This window comes from Nanorana parkeri, unplaced genomic scaffold (genome assembly GCF_000935625.1).
Source record: "Nanorana parkeri isolate BGI_ZX_2015 unplaced genomic scaffold, ASM93562v1 scaffold340, whole genome shotgun sequence".
NCBI classification, from domain to species: Eukaryota; Metazoa; Chordata; class Amphibia; order Anura; family Dicroglossidae; genus Nanorana; species Nanorana parkeri.
Window position 1 is genome coordinate 775121 of NW_017306608.1, and position 26256 is coordinate 801376.

The following is a 26256-nucleotide window of genomic DNA, read 5'->3' on the forward strand; positions in this document are numbered from 1 at the left end:
CCAGAAATCTCACTGATAACATTAAATCTTACAAAAATAATTGATAGTGCTTGATAGTGTGATATTGTGTGTATTTCTGTATTCAAGGGCACATCTAGAGCTACATAAGCCCTGGAATAAGTTTTGCACTTAGAACACCCTGCTTTTCATGTCATGCATTATACATGGCCATTTTTTTGTGCAATATACTTATACTACTGACTGTTTTCCTTGTAGGCCACTCCTCTTTGTTAGTGGCCATCATCCCATTTTATGATAATATTGTTCTCCTTCATGGTTGACCCATAGTCACATTATGATTCCCCGTAGTGTCAAGTTTACTACCAGTTTGCATTTTAAGCTGGCTATACACTGAGCAAATTTTGTCCGGTTCTTGATGAACCAGGTGAAATTTGCTCAGTGAGTGCTCCTGTCAGCAGCCTCCTGCCTGACCATCTTTCAATCTGAAAATCAAAGGAACCAGGTGGAAGATTCACAGCCCAAGATTGACAGCCACCAGTCAGCTGCAATCACAATTCAGATATTCTGAGAGCAGCACACCCGTCGCTGTAAGAATAAAATAGCCTAGGGGGAAATTTGTCCATCCATGCACATTAGCGTGGATGGAGGTATCTGTTAGATTTAGTGTGAGGGTGTGGACTGTCTTCAAAAATAGTGTAGTCAGAGTCTTTGAGCTGCCCAACGAGAGAGGCCTCCTTGGTATGGCTTCCATCTGAATCCTCCATTGTGACTGAAACTTAAAAATGCAGATTGGACAAATGTTTTTTTTTGTTAAAGCTGCTTGTATTCTCCTTAATGGTTATTCCACTTCTTGTATGGAATGTATAATGTATGGAATGTATAATGTCTGACAACAAAGGACACCTTTTAATATATAGCAATCAATATGTACATGATCTGGAAAAAATAAATAGGTATTAGCTAACAGTTCACTAGACTTACACGTGAATCTGATTCTGGCAGTAATTATATTTGAGCATAGTTCCTATTGTTCTAAGAAATACAACATGTAAAAAAGAGCACGTAATTAAAGTAGAACTCTGGGCAAGATGAGCATTGACAAATACAAAAATGGATGATAGAAAAAAAAAGTGGTATGAGCTCAACTTATTTCCTGTCTGATAGAAAAAACGTGGTATGGACTAAACTTATTTTCCTTACTGATGTAATATTATGGATGTATTTCTGGTGAATGTTTAACGTTGTTGACAAAGCAAACTTTTTTGTTCCTTCTACAGGGCACATTGGATGTTGGATTGATTGATTCAGTCTGTGCTTCTGATAACCCTGATAGGTAAGCTTTAGATATGCATCTTTGTCTATGCTGGGCCAGATACTGTAATCGTTTTGACTAGCAAGAAGTAATAAAAAGCATTACATAAATGTAGAATAAGTATTTTTGTTGTTGCTAGAATGGCTTTTAAATGGGTGGCTTTAAAAGCTAAAGATTTAAGAGATGTAACCCCTTAGGGTGCTTTTATGGTGTTATCCCATGACTACTGTCTTTCTGGCCAATAGGCTTTATATACTTCATATGATATAAATAACTGTGCTGAACATGAAGATTTCAATACCAAAGAAATGTTGGAAGATAATAAAGCAAGGAACACTGCATCCTAAGCTATGGCTTTTCAACAAACAAAATGTCAACAATATAATTTTATTATCCTGACTACTGTTCTAATATGACACAAAAGGGTTATTCGCTTAGATTTGTAGAATGTTTTTTTCCTTGTTTCTCTGTCAGATTTTCCAAAACCTCAGCACAGCTTTACTGTAAATAACATCAAAGTGAGAATTCTTCCACGTATTTAAAATAAAACAAGAGAAGTATTGATAGATAATTTGCGGGTGAGTGATTGTTGTGCAAACATTACCCATGTTGCCTAATGGCTAAATATATCTCCGTTCTTTTGCTTCAAGACCAAACTCATTTGTAATCATTACGGCAAACCGCGTTCTTCACTGCAACTCAGACACCCCAGAAGAAATGCACCACTGGATAACACTACTGCAGAGGTCCAAGGGTGACACCCGAGTGGAAGGGCAGGAATTCATTGTCAGAGGTAGGAATATGTACTGCACATTATAGCTTCCACCATTTTAAAAATAGCATTTGTTAACTTAGAGGAATGCCATGTACTTTTAATTATAGCGAAAGGATCCAGCGCATTGGTTATGTTGGATAAAATGCACCTTTATTATCATAATTTTAACAGAATATGTTTATTATACATACGTGCGTTTTTGTAAAATAATATTCTGAATATAATATCTAAGAAAATACTAACTTCTAATATGGTCTGAAAGGTTGGCTACACAAGGAAGTGAAAAATAGCCCTAAGATGTCTTTGCTAAAGCTGAAGAAGCGCTGGTTTGTTCTTACCCATAATTCCTTGGACTATTACAAGAACTCAGAGAAATATGCCTTGAAATTGGGTACCTTGGTTCTGAACAGCCTCTGCTCTGTGGTGCAGCCTGAGGAGAAGATTTTTAAGGAAACTGGTAAGATACATTTCCTTTCTTATTGTCAAAAATGAAGTGTACCTCCAGCAAGAACTTTTTTTCTCATTATGAATAGAGATGGGGGGGGGGGGGTTTGCACCTCTGTCAGATTTTCTACTCTCTATGGCAGCGGTGCCCATTAGTTAGATCATGATCTACCAGTAGCTCACATAGCTGATGCTGGTAGATCACAATTGTAAGTCGGCTCACTATCACGAGAACCCTCCTATGGTCTGTTTAGCCCCTCCCCGTCTGCTGCGTCTGACACATGAAGGCAGAAGCTAACAGCATGAGAGCAGCGACTTTAGGATGGAGGGCTGAGCATGAAAGGAGGAGAAGTACGAGGTCTAGCTTCCCGGTGTTCTGTAATATTGCAGAGGAGCGACTTTAGAGAGAGCAAGGAGAGGCAGCCAGGGGGATGAGCAAGGAGAGGCAGCCAGGAGAGAGAGAGCAAAGAGAGACAGCCATGAGAGAGAGCAGGGAGAGACCATCAGGAGAGAGCACAAGGAGAGACAGCCAGGAGAGAGCGCAAGGAGAGACAGCCAGGAGAGCGAGGAGAGACAGTTAGGAGAGCGAGAGAGAAGGAGCGTGAGGGAGGTTTTTTTTTCGTTGGTAGATCTCATGTAGCTCGTCATTTGAAAAGTAGATCTTAACACAAAAATTGCGGGCACCCCTGCTCTATGGCATCGGTGAGGGGAAATCTCCTTAACAGGGACATTAAAACATGAAAGAGTTCTTCTGTGGATTTTTCTTTGTAATATTTTAATAAACGTTTAGAAAAATATTTTCAAAGAAAAAAAAAAAAAAGCTTGAAAGAGGATCTAACATTTTCCATTCTATCACTAAATGAAAAAAACGTTTGGCTGGGCTTACCTTTTTGGCTCATGACATTGTTAGTATGCTTGCATGTGTAAACAAAGTTCTTACATGCATGTTATCTAAATTTGTTTGAATAACAGGATACTGGAATGTAATAGTATATGGCCGCAAACACTGCTACCGCCTTTACACAAAACTGCTAAACGAAGCTACAAGGTGGTCCTGTGCTATTCAGAATGTCATAGACACTAAGGCACCCATTGACACTCCAACACAGCAACTTATACAGGACATTAAGGTAAGCAACATCTACAACAATTCAGCACTATAAATCTGTTTATGCACCTACTGTATACTGAAATTTACATTTCTGTCCCAGTTTTCCCACCATGTATTTTATTCAGCACAAAAAAATAAATTGTTGTATGAAATTCACATACATTTTAAATAATAACTCTTTGGATGGAAATATATCTTTTGTGTTTTTGCCTGATGAAATAAATGGAAATGCACCAAAATGCGTGTTGCCAAAACTAACTTAGTTGTACGTGAATATGTAAGCATGATTCATGTCAACACTAGTCGATGTGCAATGCAAAGTTGAAAATTTGTTTTGCGTTTACATTCATTTCAAAGGAAAAAGCATCAGCGGAAAAAATAAAAACACACCAAATCAGAAAGGTGTGTTACCATCATAAATCTGGATTATCCTAGTTATTCTAATGACTTAGATAATTGTATGCTCTGATTTAAAATTGATATTTATATTTTAAAGGAGAACTGCCTGAACCCTGAAGTTGTGGAGCAGATTTACAGGAGGAACCCAATACTGAGATATACGCATCACCCCCTGCATTCTCCTTTATTACCTCTTCCCTATGGAGACATTAATTTGAACTGTGAGTACCAATATACTTATTCATCCTGCACTGTATATAATACAGAAATGTAATTATATCTATAAGGATAGACAGTAAGTTTAAATGAACAGCTAATCATGTTGTCAAGAATTAAAGAATCTCCTTTTTTTATATGTTGGATCTGTATCTTTGTGGCATTTAAATACATTGGAAAAATAATGAGAGCAGAGGTCCAACTATTGAGAATATCACACAAGGGTGGCCAGGCATCTCAGCTCCAGCCCATCTATTAGCAATAGTTCTTAGGGAAAACAATGTATTGATTTTCATTTGTGCAGAAATAATCACTGACGCATAGAATTCATATGTGCAATACATTTATAGTTTCCTAATGGATCCTCCTGGATTATATTCATGTCTTTACTTTTGAAATAATATACATTTGATATACACATAGTATAGCTGAAAAAAGAAAAAAATCCCAAACTACACTGCTCCTTAGTATATACCTAATGCGGCTATGCGCTAGTGTCAACAGGCAAATGCACCTTGCTTTCATGTGCATTCCTCCTGCATTTGAGATCAGTTAGATGTGCTTTTGAGATAATTCAGAGTTCAATAACAGGTGCTTTTTACCTGCATTTGACCTCCTTTTAAGCTGTCTCAGGCTGCTTCAAGCTGCCTTTGAGTTCTTATTGGCATGCATTAGGAAAGAAGTAGTATTAAGGAACACAACACTTTGTGTACACAGGCTTTAAAGGACATATCACTTAGCATCAATTTATAGTGCATACACAAAACCGTCCTCCTTAGTATTTTTGTTTCTATGAATAGAAAGTTCAAAGTAAATGAAAAATCTGCATCGTAGCCATTCTAGGTGTTTTTGGCTCAGTGGCTGAGCAGGTGACCTTTTGAAGCTAGTTACAGGGTTGCCAGCCTCAGTAGCTATTCATGTTATCTAATGCAGATAAGATCATGGCACACCAGTGATTTGTAGTTTCATAGACAAGCATTGCAGTCAGCTACATCATCAACTCTGTAGCCAGGTACAAATCCCCACATAACATAAACAGAGATATTTGCTGCTGCTACAGTTCTCTGCTACAAGTTCCTAGTTTGACATGGTTCTAAGAGCCCGCTCACATATACTGCGGTGACCTGCATTTTACCATATCGGATCATTGCAAGTCACTGCCAGGACACATAGAAAACAATTGTTTTCTAGGTGTCCCATTCAAACCACAATGCAGGTGTGATGGGCGGTGTGCTACTCTGTGATAAAGTGCGGACATGCATTTTATTGCAGCGCATTGGATGCCACTATAGGTACCGCATGGCAGCGCAGCATACATGAATGTAAAAAGTAACAGTTCAGACAGTGTACAGTTCAAGGCACACTGCCAGAGCTGCCACAACTAACTAGCCTGCCCACTAAAACTATGCATTTTAGAGGATGGGCTAATGCAGGGCTCAAAATTTCAGGCCCTGAGCTACTAGCCAGGCCTTAAGAGTTACTCGCCATCAGTTGCCCCACCAAACCCCTACCCTGCCCCAGCCTTAACTCTGCCATGTCAGCAGTGTGACGCAAAGTACAGAGACCAGTAACAACACTTAGGGGTATGGAGGACCAGAGCTACGAGACAAGGCTACTAAATTTAAACATGTTCACATTGGAGGTGAGGAGATTAAGGGGGGATATGATCTCCATGTACAAAATGTTCAATGGTGGCAGCAACATTAGCGATAAACTGTTTAAAATTAACTCCATTACAAAAACTAGAGGCCACCACCTAAAATTGGTGGAAAAAAAATTCCAGCACAAGGGGCGAAGGGGGTTCTTCACAGTAAGATCAGTTAGGGTCTGGAACTCACTGCCACAGACAGTGATTTCAGCAAAGAATGTGGAATTGTTCAAGAAACTTTTGGACGATTTCTTAAGGGACCGTAATATACAGGGGTACAGGTACTCCTAGAATGAGATCCTAATAGGTTGGACTTGATGGACTAATGTCTTTATTCAACCTCAAATACTATGTAACTATGTAACACAGAGTGCAGAGGTCAGTGGTGTGATGCAGAGTACAGAGGCCAGCAGTACATAGGTCAATAATGTAACGCACAGTACAGAGGTCAGTAATGAAACACACAGTACAGAGGTCAGTAATGTAACGCATAGCACAGAGGTTTGCAGTACAGAGGTCAGTAATGTCATGCACAGTGCAGAGGTCAGTAATGTAATGCACCTCTGTACTGTATAGAGGTCAGTAATGTAACGCACAGCACACAGATCAGCACTACAGAGGTCAGTAATGTAATGCACAGTACAGAGGTCATCAGTACACAGTTCAGTAATGTAACACACAGTGCAGAGGTCAGCAATATAACACACAGTACAGAGGTCAGTAATGTAACGCACAGTGCAGAGGTCAGCAGTAGAGAGGTCAGTACTGTAATGCACAGAGGTCAGCGGTGTAAAGCAGAAAGAACAAGGAATTGCAGTGCACATAGCTGATCTGCCCTCTTCCTCTCCTGGTGCTGGCACTGGGGGGAGGTACAGAGATGTATCCTTCAGGTCCTGCACTGCAAAAACTTCCGCCCGGCCAATAGCAGCTGCATTCTTCCAGCCTATGACAGCTGAGGTGGATGGAGAATGCTGCAGGTGGCTAGAGTGAAGGGAAGACAGCAGAACTGATTCTTCTTCTCGGCCGCACTGTAGCTAGAGCGGCCGAGGAGGAGAAGAATCAGCTCGGCTGTCTTCCCTTCACTCCGGCCAGAGTAGAGAACTGAAGCAAGCGATCATAGGCTCTGTCATCTTAGAGCACCAAATGATTTTATCATCTTAATAAAGTCAGAAATGTGTCAGTAGTGCTATATCAAATAATCATGTTTTTTCATGTTATGTTACAGTGCTAAAAGACAAAGGCTATACCACCCTCCAGGATGAAGCCATGAAAATTTTTCATTCTTTGCAGCAGCTTGAATCTTTGTCTGATCCTGTCCCAATAATTCAGGGCATTCTGCAGACTGGCCATGATCTGCGCCCACTAAGGGATGAACTGTACTGCCAGCTTATCAAACAAACCAATACAGCTGCACACCCTGGCAGCACTGGGAACCTGTACCACTGGCAGATACTCACTTGTCTGAGCTGCACCTTTCCACCCAGCCGTAGCATTCTCAAGTATCTCAAGTTCCATCTGAAGAGGTGAGATTTAATGAAGGAAAGTAAAATTGCCCTGACAGTAAACAATACCAATTCAATTGAGTACATTAAAGCCCGGTACAGTATATGGGGCCAACATATTTGATCATTGTCTTCTCAGACACTAAACGACCTTTAATCTGCTTGGTATAATAACAGTATTCATCAATAAATGTGGCAATTGGGCAACTGGATTTTTTCTGCCCATGAAGACTGGAAAATCATTCACACAAGTCAAATGCCATTAATAACTTTTTCTTAAAGGGGCAAGCTCTGAGGATTTTACCCTTATCGCTTATTGCTTTACTATTTACAGAATGACAAAGAACAAAGCATTTAGCTGGTAAAATGTAAGGACACCTACCTTCAATGCTTGTTCCAGGTCAGTGATCCCCTAGATAGCGAAGCAAGGGTAAGAATGACAGCCCCAAAGCATGTACCTTCATAAAAACAATGGCAACCTTTATTCCTCACCTTAGAAGGTGTCTTTAAGGTATACGAGGCCTAATTCACAAGATTAACACACCAGAATAAGGAATCATATTTTTTAATGACATTTTATTTCAATAAGATTTGAAAATTACAGTCATTTGGCCCAAATAAAGATCCTAATCGTGTCAAACCTTTGTGATCTGAACCTTTGGTCTCCTTTAACCTGTATTTTAACCTCTTCCCACCAGCGCAATGCATATATACTGTATGTCGGTACGGCCGGTGGGTGGGCCTCAATGTAGGCTGCCACAGTGACAGCCCGCCAGGAAGCTGACAGCACCGCAGCGCCAATCACAGGTACTGAGACATTATCCCGGTCCGCAGCTGCAGAGATCGGGATATGTCTCAGTGCCTGTGTCAGCTTCCTGTCGGGCTCGGCACGTGGAGCTGCGAACACTCCCGAGCCCATCACTACTCCTGTGCCACCTGACATTAAGACCCAGTTAAAGGGCCAGCGGAAGGTGGCGGCAAGGGGTAAAAAATGGAAAATAATTCGGTATAACAACAATATACAGGAATTTATCAGCAGGAAGTGTAATTTAAACAAGTCTGCTTTAAACAGCTCATTTGTAAGATTTGTGCATTGTTTTTTGTTATCCGAGCTCCGACCAAAGCAAGGAATATTCTGCAGAAAATACTATGAGCTCACATATATGCTAGTTATGCTATATTTAGATTTTGGCATGATTCCAAATTCTTCCATATTGGAGTTGTGGAAAAAAATAGGATATGTCAGTTGTTTTTTTGCCATTTTTTTTCTCTCAGTATTCTCTGCCGTAAATTACATTTGCCTTAATAGTCTCATAATCTATCTTTGTTTGCTCTTGTAGGATTCGTGAACAGTATCAAGGCTCAGAAATGGAGAAGTATGCAGTGTTTATCAACGAGTCTTTGAAGAAAACCAAATGCAGGGAGTTTGTGCCATCTCGAGATGAAATTGAAGCATTAATTAACCGGCAGGAAATTACAACAACTGTGTACTGCCACGGTGGGGGAGCGTGCAAGATCACCATCAACTCCCACACCACAGCTGGCGAGGTGAGACCCAACATTCGAATGCCTCATGCTTTCTACTCCCACTGAAGACTGGCATTGTGCTGTAGACCCCATCGGTTTCTAGGATAATAATTAGTGTTGTCTTTTGACCAAAAAAATTAGGTGTTGTAATTATTGCATGTATTAAAAGCTAACAGAATGTTTACTGTTTTAGAGTAAAAAATATAGCTTGTGTATAAATAGACAATAAACAAAGATACAAGCTGCATAATAGGTTTTAATTGCATTCTTCAATGAATGTGATCTATTGCTGTGTAAATCAATGGAAGGCTATCGGCTAATCTAGATTGTAGTAGAGAACTGTAGTTGATTCACATTTTTGGCAGTCATTGTTTTCCATAAGCCCTGGTTCACACCTAGGCGTATTGCATATGCGCGTCTGTTGCGCGTTTTTTTCACCGCGGTTCGCGGTAAAAAAAATTGCGCGACAAACGCGCGTTTCCGAGGGCTACTTGGCTGTATCCCAATGAAAACACGCAACAAAAACGGCCCAAAGTAGTAGATGTACCTTTTCAGGCGTGGTCCGTTTTGTAGCGCGTTAGGGACAGGCTGAAATACGCCAAGGTGTGAACCAGACCCATTGAATACAATGGGATTTAGATGTTTGAGCGTTTTGTAGAGCATTCGTCGAGCGTAGAACGCGCTACAAAACGTTCAGGTGTGAACGAGGGCTTAGTTTTAAATGTTTCATATTTAATCACTGACACATTTTGGTTGTGTTACTGGGCAATATTGTTCATGCCCCTAACTCATTTTCCTATTTTGCAAAAACATTATTTGTCAGGCCCCATTCACACCACAGACTTTGATTACGTGCCAAAAATCTAAATGTAGACTGTTTCCATCCAGGTAAAGTCACCCGCAGGTAAATACATCCTTGGCAATTACACACAAACAGACTGTGAACGGCTGTGGCAGCTGTCATTGTATTATACAGTACCTCCCGCCCACAGCAGATCGCATGAGACTCAGAAGAATTTGTCAGGCATACTAACACTGCCTAGATTAGTTTGTCTTAGGGAATTTTGTTTTATCAAAATGGATAAATATTAAAGGAGAACTATGGGGTCAGGGCTTTTCCCCATAGTTCTCCTAAGGGTAACGGGAGGACACAAACTGGCGCCCTCCCGTCACCGTAAGCTCAGTATACACACAAACTGAGTGTATACACACTTACTGAGACGCCGCAGCCGGGACGGATCCCGACATTACTGCCGAGATCCACCCAGCTGCGGGATTGACAGCTGGCTCTGCCTATCTAGAGGCAGAGCCAGCTGTGCCCGCCCCCTCCCCCGGAAAGGTGGCGGCAAGGGGTAAAAAATGGAAAATAATTCGGTATAACAACAATATACAGGAATTTATCAGCAGGAAGTGTAATTTAAACAAGTCTGCTTTAAACAGCTCATTTGTAAGATTTGTGCATTGTTTTTTGTTATCCGAGCTCCGACCAAAGCAAGGAATATTCTGCAGAAAATACTATGAGCTCACATATATGCTAGTTATGCTATATTTAGATTTTGGCATGATTCCAAATTCTTCCATATTGGAGTTGTGGAAAAAAATAGGATATGTCAGTTGTTTTTTTGCCATTTTTTTTCTCTCAGTATTCTCTGCCGTAAATTACATTTGCCTTAATAGTCTCATAATCTATCTTTGTTTGCTCTTGTAGGATTCGTGAACAGTATCAAGGCTCAGAAATGGAGAAGTATGCAGTGTTTATCAACGAGTCTTTGAAGAAAACCAAATGCAGGGAGTTTGTGCCATCTCGAGATGAAATTGAAGCATTAATTAACCGGCAGGAAATTACAACAACTGTGTACTGCCACGGTGGGGGAGCGTGCAAGATCACCATCAACTCCCACACCACAGCTGGCGAGGTGAGACCCAACATTCGAATGCCTCATGCTTTCTACTCCCACTGAAGACTGGCATTGTGCTGTAGACCCCATCGGTTTCTAGGATAATAATTAGTGTTGTCTTTTGACCAAAAAAATTAGGTGTTGTAATTATTGCATGTATTAAAAGCTAACAGAATGTTTACTGTTTTAGAGTAAAAAATATAGCTTGTGTATAAATAGACAATAAACAAAGATACAAGCTGCATAATAGGTTTTAATTGCATTCTTCAATGAATGTGATCTATTGCTGTGTAAATCAATGGAAGGCTATCGGCTAATCTAGATTGTAGTAGAGAACTGTAGTTGATTCACATTTTTGGCAGTCATTGTTTTCCATAAGCCCTGGTTCACACCTAGGCGTATTGCATATGCGCGTCTGTTGCGCGTTTTTTTCACCGCGGTTCGCGGTAAAAAAAATTGCGCGACAAACGCGCGTTTCCGAGGGCTACTTGGCTGTATCCCAATGAAAACACGCAACAAAAACGGCCCAAAGTAGTAGATGTACCTTTTCAGGCGTGGTCCGTTTTGTAGCGCGTTAGGGACAGGCTGAAATACGCCAAGGTGTGAACCAGACCCATTGAATACAATGGGATTTAGATGTTTGAGCGTTTTGTAGAGCATTCGTCGAGCGTAGAACGCGCTACAAAACGTTCAGGTGTGAACGAGGGCTTAGTTTTAAATGTTTCATATTTAATCACTGACACATTTTGGTTGTGTTACTGGGCAATATTGTTCATGCCCCTAACTCATTTTCCTATTTTGCAAAAACATTATTTGTCAGGCCCCATTCACACCACAGACTTTGATTACGTGCCAAAAATCTAAATGTAGACTGTTTCCATCCAGGTAAAGTCACCCGCAGGTAAATACATCCTTGGCAATTACACACAAACAGACTGTGAACGGCTGTGGCAGCTGTCATTGTATTATACAGTACCTCCCGCCCACAGCAGATCGCATGAGACTCAGAAGAATTTGTCAGGCATACTAACACTGCCTAGATTAGTTTGTCTTAGGGAATTTTGTTTTATCAAAATGGATAAATATTAAAGGAGAACTATGGGGTCAGGGCTTTTCCCCATAGTTCTCCTAAGGGTAACGGGAGGACACAAACTGGCGCCCTCCCGTCACCGTAAGCTCAGTATACACACAAACTGAGTGTATACACACTTACTGAGACGCCGCAGCCGGGACGGATCCCGACATTACTGCCGAGATCCACCCAGCTGCGGGATTGACAGCTGGCTCTGCCTATCTAGAGGCAGAGCCAGCTGTGCCCGCCCCCTCCCCCGTCCGTTCCGCCAGTCAGTGCTGGAGGATAGGACAGGGGAGGGGGGGAATCCCTGCAGGGAGCCGTGAATGACAGTCACGGCTCTCTGTAGGGATAGATTGAGAGGGGAGCGAACGCCGGTATGTGTTCGCTCAATTCCCGATCTATTGAGCCCACCTGTGACAGTTTCATTGTCACAGTTCGGCTAGAACTATGAGGCTGAGTGATTTTCACTCGCCTCATAGTTCTCCTTTAATGACCTTTAACCGGAGCCTGCTTTCATCATATGCTCCAAGATGGAAGCTCTCGTAGATTAGAGTTAGGACCACACTACATAGAGGGGCCTTGATGAGTCAGAGTGACTTCCACATGTTTGCAAATGTTGTGCTACTAAAAGCTCTGTTTTAATGCAAATTGTTAGACCAGGCAATTTGTTGGGGTTTTTTTGCGCTGGGAATTTTTTTGTGTTTGTACTGTGGCATGTGCACCTTTCTTTAAAAACTAGTTCATTTGTGCAGTTGCCATTTTTGTTAAACTATTATATAGAGCATCCTACCTCCTTCAGTTGCGTGCACATATTTAAGGTTTCACACCACGACACAGTTACTAGCTAGGAATAGGGGGCTCGCTGTGTACTCAGCACTGCCACCTTCTGTCTCGCAGTTTGGTTTGCATGTGGATTTAACTATTGAAACCATTAAAGTGGAAGTATAGCCATATTTTTTAGTTGGCTAGAGTAGGAAAGGTTAAACCCCCGTCACTCTTTTTGCTGTCTTTGTCTCTTTAGGCAGATTTCTCTTCACTTGCTGTCCCAGAGACACAACAGGAAGTGAAAGGAAATGTTTCCAAAGTGAGAGGAATTAGTCTTTTGGGCAGCTGTCACCCAAGCAGCTCTTCCCCTCACATCTTGCTTTGGTGACAGCTCTACAATTTTCGATTTTGGTGTCACATTCACTAAGGGAGTGCTACAATGTAGTTTGCAACTCTGCAAGCCTTTTGTGTGTTTCAACATTGGGGACAAGAACCCTGAACGCAAATGTAGGTACCAAACAAGATTTACAGTATATGAAGAATTGCTGGCACTGCCATTAGAGTAGTATAGTAACTCTTTTCTCTATCATAGTTCCTTAGATTGTATATAAAAATATAACATGAATTGTAATTTGTAAAAGGTATGGTCATTATCACTTCTTAATGCTATTCTTTTATTTGTATTCAGGTTGTAGAAAAGTTGATTCGAGGCCTGGCCATGGAAGATAGCAGAAATATGTTTTCTCTTTTTGAATACAATGGGGTCACAGACAAAGCCATAGAAAGCAGAACTGTGGTGGCAGATGTGTTAGCTAAATTTGAAAAGTAAGTGCTGTTGTAGTTTTGATAACACCTTGCTGAAGTGTTTGCTGTGAATCATTATTTGTGATTTCTAGCCGCATTTATCTTGCAAATTGACCATGGCCTTTGCCTATGCTTATTCTTACCTTGCCTTCTCTCCCTTTCTGCATTTAACAAAGGAAGCAATGTGATGTATATATTATTTCCAAGTAAGGACAAGCATGCTACATGACCCCCTTCATCCTATATAACAATGCTAGGACTTTGCAGTTGGCCATTCAATCATTCAGTGCTGTCACATGGAGATGGGAAGAGAGTCCTCAGCACTGTATAAGCTCCAAGTCATGCTTACGCAAGGTTTCTGCTCCTCTCTCTTCCCTGTGTGAATAGAGCTGCAGGAGAGCAGAGAGAAGGAAAGTATAAGCAACCAGAGGAAACAACATTCAAGTGAACCTTGTCCTGCTTAGAGATGAGCTTCGCGTTCGAGTCGAACCTATGTTCGACTCGAACATAGCATGTTACTAAAGCAAAGCACAGAGTTTCTTTCTGGTCCACCATTACAGTTAGACTTTCACAAATAATAACCTGCATTTGTCTGGATTTCAGTAAGTGACTATACACCATGTTATTCTTTCCCACAGGCTTGCTGTCAGTGCTGAACCAGGAGATCGACCATGGAAGTTCTTCTTTAAACTTTACTGCTTCTTGGATACAGAACATGTGCCAAAGGACAGTGTTGAATATGTGTTCATGTTTGAGCAGGTTAGTAAAAAAATGCTTTTAAATGAAAAAACATAAACACACCTTGTGATTTGTCCTCAATTATTTCTTGCAGAATAACTATCAAAAAATTATTGATTGAGAAATGTGTTTCATACTCTAATTCTACCAATAGAGAGGGTGATCATTGACGGCATTTTTCTTCGTTTAAAGCCTGTGATACACTGCACACGAAGCAGCGCGGAGCGGCAGTACGCGGACAATTTTCACTCCTTTTCACTGCGTCAGCGCGCGAGAGCTTGCATAGCTGAGCATGCCGAGATGAAAAATGTAATCTCCAGCCAAATGGCTCGCCCGTATAAACCCATGTGTCAGAATGCGAAGTCGATTGAGTTGTTATGCGTGAGCCGATTGGCTGAAGATGCAGTCTTTCAGCTGGCTGCGCTCAGCGAATCAAGCTTTGTTTGTCTTATTGTTTGGCAATACTTGTCTGCACCCCCAGCAACGATATCAACTATATCCATATAGATTACTATGGACTTCAGCTAATCAAGCTCTCACACACTGTATGTGAATGTCCAGGCCTCGCAGCTTTGCTTTGCTTCGCACGGCTTCGCATGCAGTGTCTCCCGGGCTTACGGCTGTTGTCATACTTGCGATCCTGTCTCCAGCAGCAGGGTCTCTATGGAGGACACAGCAGGAAGGTGAAATACTGAACTGCTTGCTTCTACCTTCTTCACTAGCTGCATAAGCGAGGGGGCGCGCTCTTTCAGTCGACTTACATTCTGAAGTGTTTTTGGCAGCAAGGGAGCAATGCCTCACCGATCCAGCAATCCTGTTCCTTGGCAGTGTCAGGATTGCAAGTGTGCCATGGGCCTACTTTATAGATTATTGTAAGTAACTTTATTGAAACATGGGTTTAACATATGTACAGTAATTTGCTGACCGAGTTACCTTGTATCTTCAGGCACATAAAGCTGTTATTCGAGGTCATTACCCAGCACCTGAGGAAACTTTGCAAGCCTTGGCAGCCTTAAGGTTACAGTATTCACAGGGAGACTACGGTCTACACACTAATGAGCCAGAGATGGAAGACTTTTACCCAGTGCATAAACTAAAGGCCCGTGTAACTCAATCCACTAAAGCCTCTACACCATTTGAAAGATCTGAGAGGAAGAGGTCTAGTTTCTTAGAAGGAACTTTAAGAAGAAGCTTCCGAAGTGGCTCTGTGAGTAAACAGAGGGTAGAAGAGGAGCAAATGCTGGACATGTGGATGAAAGAAGAGGTCCTGTCAACCAAAGCCAATATTACAGACAAATGGAAGAAACTGCAAGGCATAAATCCAGATCAGTGCATGACTAAGTATATGGCTCTGATAAAAGAATGGCCTGGCTATGGATCAACATTATTTGAAGTTGAGGTAGGAGCATACTATTACTAAATGGGTTTTAATGTAGTTGACTACAGGTCCTTATTTTAATTATCATTGATTGTCATGCGAGACAGCAGAATAACACTCTTCCTTCTTACATGCTGCTTGTCTTATGTGCAAAAAAAGTAAATATATAGTATAGTATACTCGTCTATGTAACAGTTTATTTATTATTAGCCGATCACATAGGTTTTAAACTTTTTTATAAAGTATCGTTTTTTTGCCATATATTCTTTGTATCCTACATATTGTTTTCACATTTGTTTCTGCTTTTTTCATTATTTCAGTGCAAAGAAGGTGGATTCCCACAAGAGCTGTGGCTGGGTGTCAGTGTTGAGGCTGTTTCTGTCTACAAAAGAGGAGAGGGGAGACCGTTGGAAGTGTTTCATTATGAACACATCCTTTCTTTTGGTGCTCCACTTGCCAATACGTACAAGATTGTTGTTGACGAGAGGGAACTTCTCTTCGAAACCAGTGCGGTATGTTCATAGTTGAAGTGTGCCTGCACACTGACATCAAATAGATTAATAGAATAAAGGCAAGCCCGTTGCCGTGGTGAGCAAGAATGAGAGAGCAAACATTTTAATAAGACTGATAAGTTTATGGTTGATGAAGGACATGATTGCTGCGAATATTAAACATAAACTCATCCAAACTTGGACTATTTAAACTAAGCTAATGATTATCAAATGCAAAACCAGAAGTTGTCTGTAGAAAAAAATGCAGAGCTAGCTGGCGAATATATCCGGAGATGTATTCAATTGAAGTTATAATTTAAAAAAAATAAAAAACTGAACATGGACTGCTCAAGAATCCCCCCCCACCTCATAGGACGAGCAAATTGTTTATCACATTGAAGGACTAATAGGGAAGCAGGTGTATGGAGTCAAGCAAAACTTTACATGAAAAGTTCAGATTTACATATAAAACAGCTGCCAGTGTCTCTAGATCTTGTGATTGTTTTGACATGTAAAACATCAAACTCTAGTGGTTCTTATTGTAATTATATGCTCAGTGTGTATTGTTCAGACTTGTGACAAGTTCATTAAATATATATAATATATTTTAATAAGTACTGTACATTTAGCCATATGAGTGCTTTAGAGTGTATGTGAACCCTAATAATTAATTTCTCTTAGTTTCTGCATCTAAATATACCATTGAAAGCATTTTGTTATATCTGTTTGATTGGTGCAAAAAAAACAAAACAATGATGATTCTGTAGTTTACCAAGAGACAACTGGGCAGGGCTTACACCATTTCTTGCATTTTCAGTCCAGAAAAGGCACTGGGTTTTCATTCACAACAAGATTGGGAATTCTGCATATATTGCAGAGATGTACTGCATATGTTTTTTTTTTGCCACTTCCAGAAATTATCCTTTTTGGAAACTTACTTTGGTCCAACTTGGCTCAGTGTAAGTATACATATCTGATATCAGGAGGGCCACAGGGGATGCTGAAAATCACTGTAGTAGTCTTCGCTGCATACACTGATAGCTGGTCTCTTCCGGATGCGGCTCCAGTGGCTTCTCTGCACACTGCACACACATTTTTTCCAATGAATACAAGACATTCTGTGTTTGGAGGAGTGGAGATTGTGATGTCATCTGCCCCTCCTCTCCACCTTGTCCAATCAGAAGACACCTTGTGTTCATCGAAAAACATACAAGGAGTTCCCTGAATGTCGGCGGTGCCAAGCAAGTGACTCCCTGCATGTAGTGTATAGAGGGGAATTTGCTGGAGCAGCACCTGGAAGATGATGGTTATCACTGTATGTAGTGGGGACTACTACAGTAATTTTCAGCATTCCAAGTGGCCCTCCGGAGATGGGGCACATGGGAATGTTAGTTGGCAAAAAAAATATTCCTAGACTTCTGCTTTAACTTATTTGTTAAAGCAGAACTCTGGGCAGAATTTTCCTTTCTGTCTAGATGCTAAAAAAAGTTATACTTACCCGAACTGGAGCTGGCTGTCAGCTACTCTTATCCCTGAAGCCTATCTTCTCCTCCACTGCTGCAATGGTATGTCCCTCTGCATTGTAACGTTCTATACGCTGTATAGAATGTGGTGACTCAAGGATCCTTAGAGTGCTGCAGCAGAGGGGGAGAGAGGCTCCAGGGACTGGTCTAAGAGTAAGCTGGCCGTATACTGAGACGCCGCAGCTGAAGCGGATCCCGACAATTATGTCTGGATCCGCCCAGCTGTGTGAGTGACAGCTGGCTCTGCCTATCTAGAGGCAGAGCCAGCTGTACCCGCCCCTCTCCCATCCGTTCCGCCAGTCAGCGCTGGAGGATCGGAGCGGGAAGGGGGAATCCAGCCCCTCCCCTGTCACAGCAGAGAGCCGTGACAGGATCGAGAAGTGAGCGAACGCTGGTATGTGTTCGCTCACTTCCCGATCTGTCAGTCTCATTGTCACAGGTCGGCTAGAACTATGAGGTGAGTGAAAAGTACTCACAGGTCTCTTTTAACCCTTGCAGTGTGGGGGTAGCCTCACCGCAAAGGTTAAAAGCCAGAGTTCTGCTTTGAAGTGTGACATATTATCAATCTGCCTAGCTGCCTAACTGCTTTCTTTTACACCATAAATAGAATCCTTCCGCCATAAGCCATATGAATCTGAAGTGGCATTGTCAGAGCTTTTCTTATTATTCTATGTACAAAGAGATCTAATATATATTTTTCTCATTGATACAGGTGGTTGATATTGCAAAGCTTATGAAGGCCTACATCAGCATGATCGTAAAGAAGAGGTTCAGTACTACGCGATCTGAGAGCAGCCACAGCCAAGGAAGTTCTAGGTGAAGACAGCGCCTCTTGCATATCAGCTGTTAACACTGCCCGGGTCTCACATAAGCAAAAGGTGCTTTAAATATGATTAGCTGGAAAAGTTCTCATCTCTTCGCCAAGCCATGCCAAGATGATTCAGTGCCTAAAGCGTTAAAACTGCCAGCAAGATCCCCAAAGCTGTACTACTCCACACTGACAATTGCCTTAGAAAACAAGAACTGCCTATCATGCAGAGTGACGTGCCTTCAGTCTGAAATCACACTTAGCGGCCAAGTGACCGCTCGTTTTCGTCAAGGGAAACTATCGGAGTGCTGCAGGCAGCCTTCTCCAGGAGCATTTTTTTGTGTAGCAGCAAGCATTTTGCTTGGAGTTTAGTATTTTGCCTCTGTGAATATTTGAGTCTTAAATTCTATTTTTATTCTGACTTTCGGAAGAAAGGGAATGATGATGTGCAATTGTGTGTACAGTTTATTTGTTTCAATTATTTGTACGTTCTTAAAGAGTTCAAAAGTCAGTAATGTTAAAATTCCAACCCTACCATGTTGTATTAAGTTTTCTTTATAGCCAGTATATTGTACATCATCTATCTGCTGTATTTTAAATTAAGAGACGACTTAGCTAATAGAACGGTAACCCATATTTATAAACCGCCTTATTATGAAGATACTTAAACTATTTTGGTAGCACTTGGCCAACAGATGTTTTCTTTACTTGATACCTTTTTGCATAAGAGCATGGTCAAAGTGCTTGTAAATAGGTAAATGTGAGTGCTTTATTTTTGTATGAAAAGTTTTAATATGAAGCTAAACATAACACCACCTAGTGGGAAACTTCAGGAAGCAGATCTTTATACTGCAATGATATGATATATGCTGAAAGGTCGGCTACAGTGTAAAATAAATACTTGCCAATAAAATGTTGTATTTAATATGAATTGGCTTGAAAAGTCGTTTACCTTAAAATTAGGGGTGTCAGGATACCACTTTTTCACTTCCCCTAATGTACATGCCGATACCAATTACTGATACTTTTTTTTTTAAAAGGGACAGGTGACTTTAAATGATCCATAGTACAACTACATGTTATGATGGGATGGGGCTGGCTGTAAATCTATTGCTATAGTGTACTGGACGTGTGTAATGTATATGTAGTACATATATACAGCACACACCTCCACTACACTCCAGCAATAGATTTACAATTCTGCACTGCTAACATGAATGGGTTAAATGATCCGTAGTACAACTACATCTTATGTACTATTATGTACTATGGATCATTTAACCCATTCATGTTAGCAGTGCAGAATTGTAAATCTATTGCTGCAGTGCATTCTATATGTAGTACAACTACAGTACATGTAGAATGTACTGCAGCAGTAGATTGTTCTTGTTCACACAAAAAACTATGCCCAGGCCCCGTCTTTCTCACTGTTGCCTCGATCGCGGTGCCGAACGATTTTCCTCACACGTGAGGACGTCGTCGGCGCTGAGCTGGAGAGGAGCGTCGCGTCACTGCTGCTCCGGTGGGCGGTGCTCCAGGTGGGGGTCATTATTTAGGTGGCTGGCGACTGCCTGGAGTGCCGCCCACCGGAACAGCAGTGACGCGGCGCTCGGCGCGACATGGCACAGTAAGTTACAAAACAAACAAAAACATAGCGCAAGCTTCGGCGCTTTGTATCGGGGCATTTTGACAAGTACTTGTCAAAATGCCCTGGATCGGTCCCAATACTGATGCTTGTATCGGAATTGGGACATCCCTACTTAAAATGATACTATAGTATATAATGAGGTTTTTACATTTAAAAGCCCAATTGAACTTAGAACAGATTAGTACATTCCCAGTGCATCAAAAACAAAGGTGTGCAAGGTCTTACAGTTTGTTTTCTTTAGAAAGCAGCCACATCCTTGGTAGAAAAGCCCGTAGAGCAGGACCATTGCTCTGTGTGTGGAAACAGTGGTCTCTCTACAGAGGTCCAACACACTACCTGCTGAGTCAGACCTATAGTTCTGCAATCAGCAAAGCTGGTGCTCCCTGATGATTGGACAGCTCTAGGTCTGACTGTGTCAGACCTCTGGAGAGAGAACACTGCTTCCATACAAAGACCTAGGGTTTTCCTTTACAGCATGTTGGCAGGGAAAATGTTTTCTACTCAGAATGTGGCTGTTTTCTAAAGAAAAAGAAAGTATTTGCCCACCTTTTGTTTTCATGCAGGTGGAATGTATTTAGATGATTTTAATTGGGCTTTAAAATGGTTGTTTTGTACTATTTTTTTTATTATTTATATAAAAACATTATTTTTGGGGTTATTCTAAAAGAGTGTGCCTGTTACACCAGTTTTGCAATTGATTTGATAAAGAGATCACAATAGTAACTATGTCCATTCAGGCCTTCTCTCCAAAAATGAGAATCTCTATGGAGTTGTACAGACAGCCGGCTTTTTCTTAGACCGGTCCTTCTTCTGTCTCTCCCCCTCCTCTGCATCGGTATAAGGTGTCACAAATAATCATGTCTATACACAGTGTATAGATGTGAGGATGCTGAGGAACGTTCCAATGCTGCTGTGGAGGAGGATACAAGCTACATGGAGCACTGTGACAGCTGGTCAGCTTGGAGCTTCGAGTGAGTATAACGTTGTTATTTTTATCCCTAGACACAAATGAGCACTTAACCCTTGCAGTGCAAAATAATAATTGTGGTATTAGAGATGTAGCTTGAATGACCTGAGCACATCAGAGTCTCCTTAATCTCCATTCTCACCCAATACATCCCCATCCTTGATCCCAGCATTTCTACATCAGGATAGAAAAAGGGAAATAGCATGATTTATTGCAATGTATGTCGTATGAAAAGACACGTACTATACAAGTGAAAGAAATGAGAAAGGACACTAGCTCTTCCTGCAATTCAAGTAGATATAATCCCATTTTACTACAGGAGGTTTCACAGACATTCAATGTATAGGTGACATACATTACAGAGAGTGACCCTCTTTTCTCAATGTTGGGTACTTTTTACACTTTGCTCCTTTAAGATGCCTTCTTAGGTTTTCTCCTTCAAGATACCGCATTAGGTTTTGGGGAAATGTTGCCTTGTTCTCTATAGTACAGCCTGCCTCATTTCGTGGTGTTCAGACACATTAGACAACTATTATTCCCTCCAGCCAGTGTGAAGACTGGGATAAGTGTATATGTAAAGTCAGTAGTGCTACAGTATGGGCAATTCTGATGAAGAGAGTAGAAGATATGGTATATGTTTTGCCATATGTATATATAGATACCCTTTATATTACTGTCCAAAAATCTTATGTAGCTTTAGTATAATAAGCTGGCTAGCAGTCAAGCGCCCTGTGCGCAATGTTGACAGCTACCTCAATCACTGCTCACATATCCAGTACTGGGCTCTGTCTGTCTCTGAGCAGGGGTGTGCTAAGGGATAGCTCTAAGGCCCTGTTCACACCTAGGTGCTTTTGAGCAGTAGAAAATGAGCTTCAAAAGGCTTAATACAAGGGCAGCACACCTGAGCAGAAAAACGCCAGCAGCAAAATGCCAAACGCAGAAAAAAAGTACAATAGCTTTTTTGGGTGTTTTATTGTCTATCGGCCAATGCTTCTCAAGCTGCCTGTTTTCATGTGCACGCATTTCACTACGCACAAAAATGTACTAAACTTGCATAAACATGCAACTTGAAAGCTAGTAGAAACCTCACATACAAACGTGCAAAAACTATGATGCCTTGGTTCCTTACACAATGCCCTCTTTTGCTTATTTAAAGAACAACTGCCATTAAAGAAATAAAAGAGCTGAAATACAATAATTAAAAAGCAAAAAAGCAGTGTGGTCTCTCTCCCTCTGTTGCAGCGGTGGCTGAGCTCAGCATGGTGTGACAGAGAGAGACAGGGCACTGTGCATGTGCCAGAGCGCTTTTCATACAGTACTGGGGGCTACATGCTCAACACCCAATGCATCCTGCCATCTAAGCAGGACTTGGGGGAAGTAACCTACCTAGGAATGGTTTGGACAGGCTTATGAGAGGCCATACATGGCCCATAGGTATGCCATTGAAAGAAGCTTCTTTTTCAAAACCTGAGCAGTGTTTTGTTTTTTTTAATATGGACGCTGCTATGCATAGGTAATGATTTTGTAAAGGTGAACTAACCATTTAAGTAATGAGAATGTTATCACCAAATATACAGGTCTATAGTGGAAATGTAAAAATCTCCTGATGTGTCTCCTGCCGGTGTAGAATGAGAAGTCTCAGCACATTCTACCTACATTTCTCCGGAAACGTACATTTGTTTGGGCTCACTTAGCATTGAATACATTCAGAAAAATTCAGTAAGACTGAACTGTCCTTATTTGTTAACACTAAATTAAAGCCGTAAAAGGCACTATACAGTTACCCATATTAAGAATCCATATTTTACTAATAAATTGATTACATTCACTGACTGCAGGAAAAACAAATCTGATTGAATAAAATATTTGTGAATTGAATACAGTCAGACGTCGCAAGTCCTGTAGCACTCCTTACCGGAAATCCCAAAGAGGCAGCGGATGGCGCCGCAGATAGAACAACTTTGGATGAGGATGTCACCAGCACACCAGGCACGACAAAAACACATGGGTCAGTGTGAATCCATTTAATGTTATTTGGAAAATCAAGCGCTTTCGGGGCCACACAGCGTCCCCTTCAGGCTCAGAGTGGACAGTCAGATGACAACAGTTCCAAAGTCTATGTGATGTCACCAGATGTCACTGGATAGCTAATAATAGCTATTCAGAGGAAGTATCTCATCTCTGTCAATGAGGCATGGATTGTAACATGCCCTTGGTAGCTCCCTACTATATCAACTCTTTGCACCTATACACACGTCTTATAAACTTTGCACAAAACAGGGAATGTTGGTTTGCATATATTGGAATAAATGTTCAAGTTCGCCAATTGTATCAAACATATTGATTCTGTTTTGGCGCTACTCTTCCAGTAAACTGACATAGTGTACTATAGTGTACATAGAGTATAGTGCTAATATGGGGTAAACTGATGGAGGAGAGCTACAGAACCAAAATGTCTGGTCGCTGACCTACTCAATGCTATAGAATTGACAAAGGGGTCTAGAGCCTTGGTCTCAACTAGTGGGTCGCGACCCAAAAGTGGGTTGCAACCCCTTGTTCAGTGGGTCTCGACCCCGTGTTAAGTGGGTTGCAGCGTACCTTCCACTTTTCTAGGTGAGAGGCTTCTCAGACTCCCCCTAACGTAGCACTGTCAGTTCTCGCACCAAGCAGCCATTCATATGCTACTTGGCGCAAAGCGTCAGCTTATGGTGGGGTGGAGCTATGGCCGCGAGCGAGGGCCATCCATACTTGCATTGCTTATAGCTTCCTCGCATGTCATGCAAAGGTGCCTGGACCGGAGTGACATCACATTGTGGCTCCCGACATCTTTACAGGGCGCGCAAGGGGGTTGTACAAGCAAATGGAGCTCCGTCACAGCACAGCAGCCAACACTGGACCCCAGCCTGAGGATCCACTCCAGTTCTCGTAAGGTAGACCCACCACGACACATCCTTCCCCAACCACCTCACCTACTGCTCATAGCGTATTCCTGCAAGCTACTATACTACTCACAGTGCATCCCTCAGCAGCCACCTCACCTGCTACTCATAGCATATTCCTCCAAGCTACTACACTACCCTCTTATAGCGCATCCATCCCCAGCCACCTCACCTGCCACTCAGCATATTCCTCCAAGTTACTACTCTTCCTACTCACAGTGCATCCCTCTCCAGCCACCTCACCTCCAGCTCATTGCATATTCCTCCCAGCCACTACAGTACCCACTCACAGTGCATCCTTCCATTTACCCCCACTTACACCACATCACTGACAGACATATCTGCTCCACACCCCCACCTTACAGTGACAGACATTCACTCCAGGCCACCTAATCGTTCCCCTTTTCCTGATGACAGTCATTCCTCCCTGTCCTTATTACCCTCCTATGACAGATATCCCTTTCTTGCTGCCTTGCCCTTTCATATAGTCACTTCAGATAGAAACGAGATGAAACGAGGCAGCACAGAAAGGTTCCCGACTGTGGCTTCACTCTGGCCTTTTACTGAGGTGTGTTTGAACTGCAGGCAAAGCAACCTTTTCTTTGCAATTGCTGTGCTTTCCATTCAAACTTTTATACAGTATATGTTTGAAAGGAAATGTCAGTGTTTGACAAAAATGCCTATTGCTCTAAACCCTTAGCGTGTTACTTGGCGGGCAGCAAGGCAAATCTTCGCTTTCTTCCACAGTTACAGTGCTGCTAATATCCATCACTTCTGGGTTTCTGATAGTGTGTCCCCCCACTATAAGTGTCGGAGAGCAGCAACATTAGGGTTGCATTGCCCTACGCCGGGGGTCTTAAACTCAATTCAATTAGGGGCCACTGGGCAAATTGTTTTCTCCCATGGGGGCCTGCTTGCCAAATGTAATACTTTTCACACATAGAAATACATACAAATGGAAATACAGTATGCACAACCCCCCACAACCAAAATGATACACTAATATACAACCCCTCAAACACTAATCTACATGCAATAAGCCCACATTCACACCAGTATGTTTAGCTGCAATTAGGGATTCCTGGGTCAGGAACTTGCGTTTTCCTGCAGCAGGAATCCCTAATGTGGCGTTTACATGCGGCAGCTGTCACCCATTTGAGTTAATGATCAGGTGACAGCAACTGCATGTAAATGCCTGCACACCGCATGTCAAATGGTATGTGTTATGATTACATGTGGTTTGGAATCAATCATCCCTGGATACACAATCCATGCATCCAGGGAGAAAAATTCCTAACCACATGTAATCATAACACATACCATTACGTGCAGTGTGCAGGCATTTACATGCAGCGGCTGTTACCTGATCATTAACTTGTATAAATGACAGCTGCCACATGTAAACGGCACATAACTTTCTGTGCTCTCTACCTCTACTGACTCTTACTAGTTAGCATTGTTCCCAGCGATCTCGAAGGACAACAGAACATCTCCCCTCTATGTTATGGAGAATAGGAAAGGTGTTCTGTAGTTCTGCACATTTCCTGTCCTAGGATGGCACTACTGTTCATCCATACATACAGTATGGTGAGTAAATGTATCATCCTAGGACAGTAAACGTGTTACTGCAGGATCATCTTGTTGAAAATAAATAAGGAAAAAAGCTAGAGACAAAAAGACAATTAATGCAGCCCGCACATGTAAGGACTGGTAAGTTCTAATCTTTTTGGTTTTGTGTTTAGATACACTTTAAAAAACAACATATGTCAACTTCGGGCAATTGACTAATGTATGGGGTAAAATTAATGTATGGGGTATTAATTGTATGGGGTATGCACCTTAAAAAAATTCACCCAAGTGACTGTTTTCTGCTTCTACACTTTTATTGTCCATTGAGGTCACTGTCTGTACTACACATAGGAAAGAAGTAGAAAGAATAGCGAACAATAAACCAACTGTAAAATGTTGCCTCCCAAATGCCCTACATACATTTTGTAATAAATATCAATTTAAATACCTTTTTTTTCCCCATTATTTGTGGTTACATGACCACAGACCTCCAACTGCTAGTGGTGTGATCAATGTCTACAGCTATGGCAGGTGACGTTGGTGTAGACCAGTGACATGCTATAGTAGTTGTTGTAAACTGGGGACATGCTGTAAGAGATGTTTTAGACTGGAGACATGATACAGGAGTTGTTGCAGCCTGGAGGCTTTCTATAGGAGTTGTTGGAGGCTGAAGACATGATATAGGAGTTGCTGTAGACTGGGGACATGATATAGGAGTTGTTGTAGACTGGGGACTTGATATAGGAGTTGTTGGAGAA

At 41.6% G+C, this 26256-nt stretch overlaps 1 protein-coding gene across 1 annotated transcript in view; it reads left to right on the plus strand.

Annotated features, from left to right (window-relative positions):
- The window catches only part of MYO10 (myosin X), a 195992-nt gene extending 176680 nt beyond the window's left edge, over positions 1 to 19312 (plus strand). Inside the window, exons 29-40 of the mRNA XM_018558447.1 lie at positions 1239 to 1294; positions 1924 to 2066; positions 2311 to 2505; positions 3465 to 3622; positions 4100 to 4223; positions 7092 to 7389; positions 8709 to 8916; positions 13322 to 13458; positions 14076 to 14196; positions 15122 to 15574; positions 15874 to 16065; positions 18280 to 19312. Coding sequence (XP_018413949.1) covers positions 1239 to 1294; positions 1924 to 2066; positions 2311 to 2505; positions 3465 to 3622; positions 4100 to 4223; positions 7092 to 7389; positions 8709 to 8916; positions 13322 to 13458; positions 14076 to 14196; positions 15122 to 15574; positions 15874 to 16065; positions 18280 to 18387 — 2193 coding nt within the window. The 3' untranslated portion in view covers positions 18388 to 19312. The remainder of the gene's footprint in view (positions 1 to 1238; positions 1295 to 1923; positions 2067 to 2310; positions 2506 to 3464; positions 3623 to 4099; positions 4224 to 7091; positions 7390 to 8708; positions 8917 to 13321; positions 13459 to 14075; positions 14197 to 15121; positions 15575 to 15873; positions 16066 to 18279) is intronic.
- The last annotated feature ends 6944 nt before the right edge of the window (positions 19313 to 26256 follow it).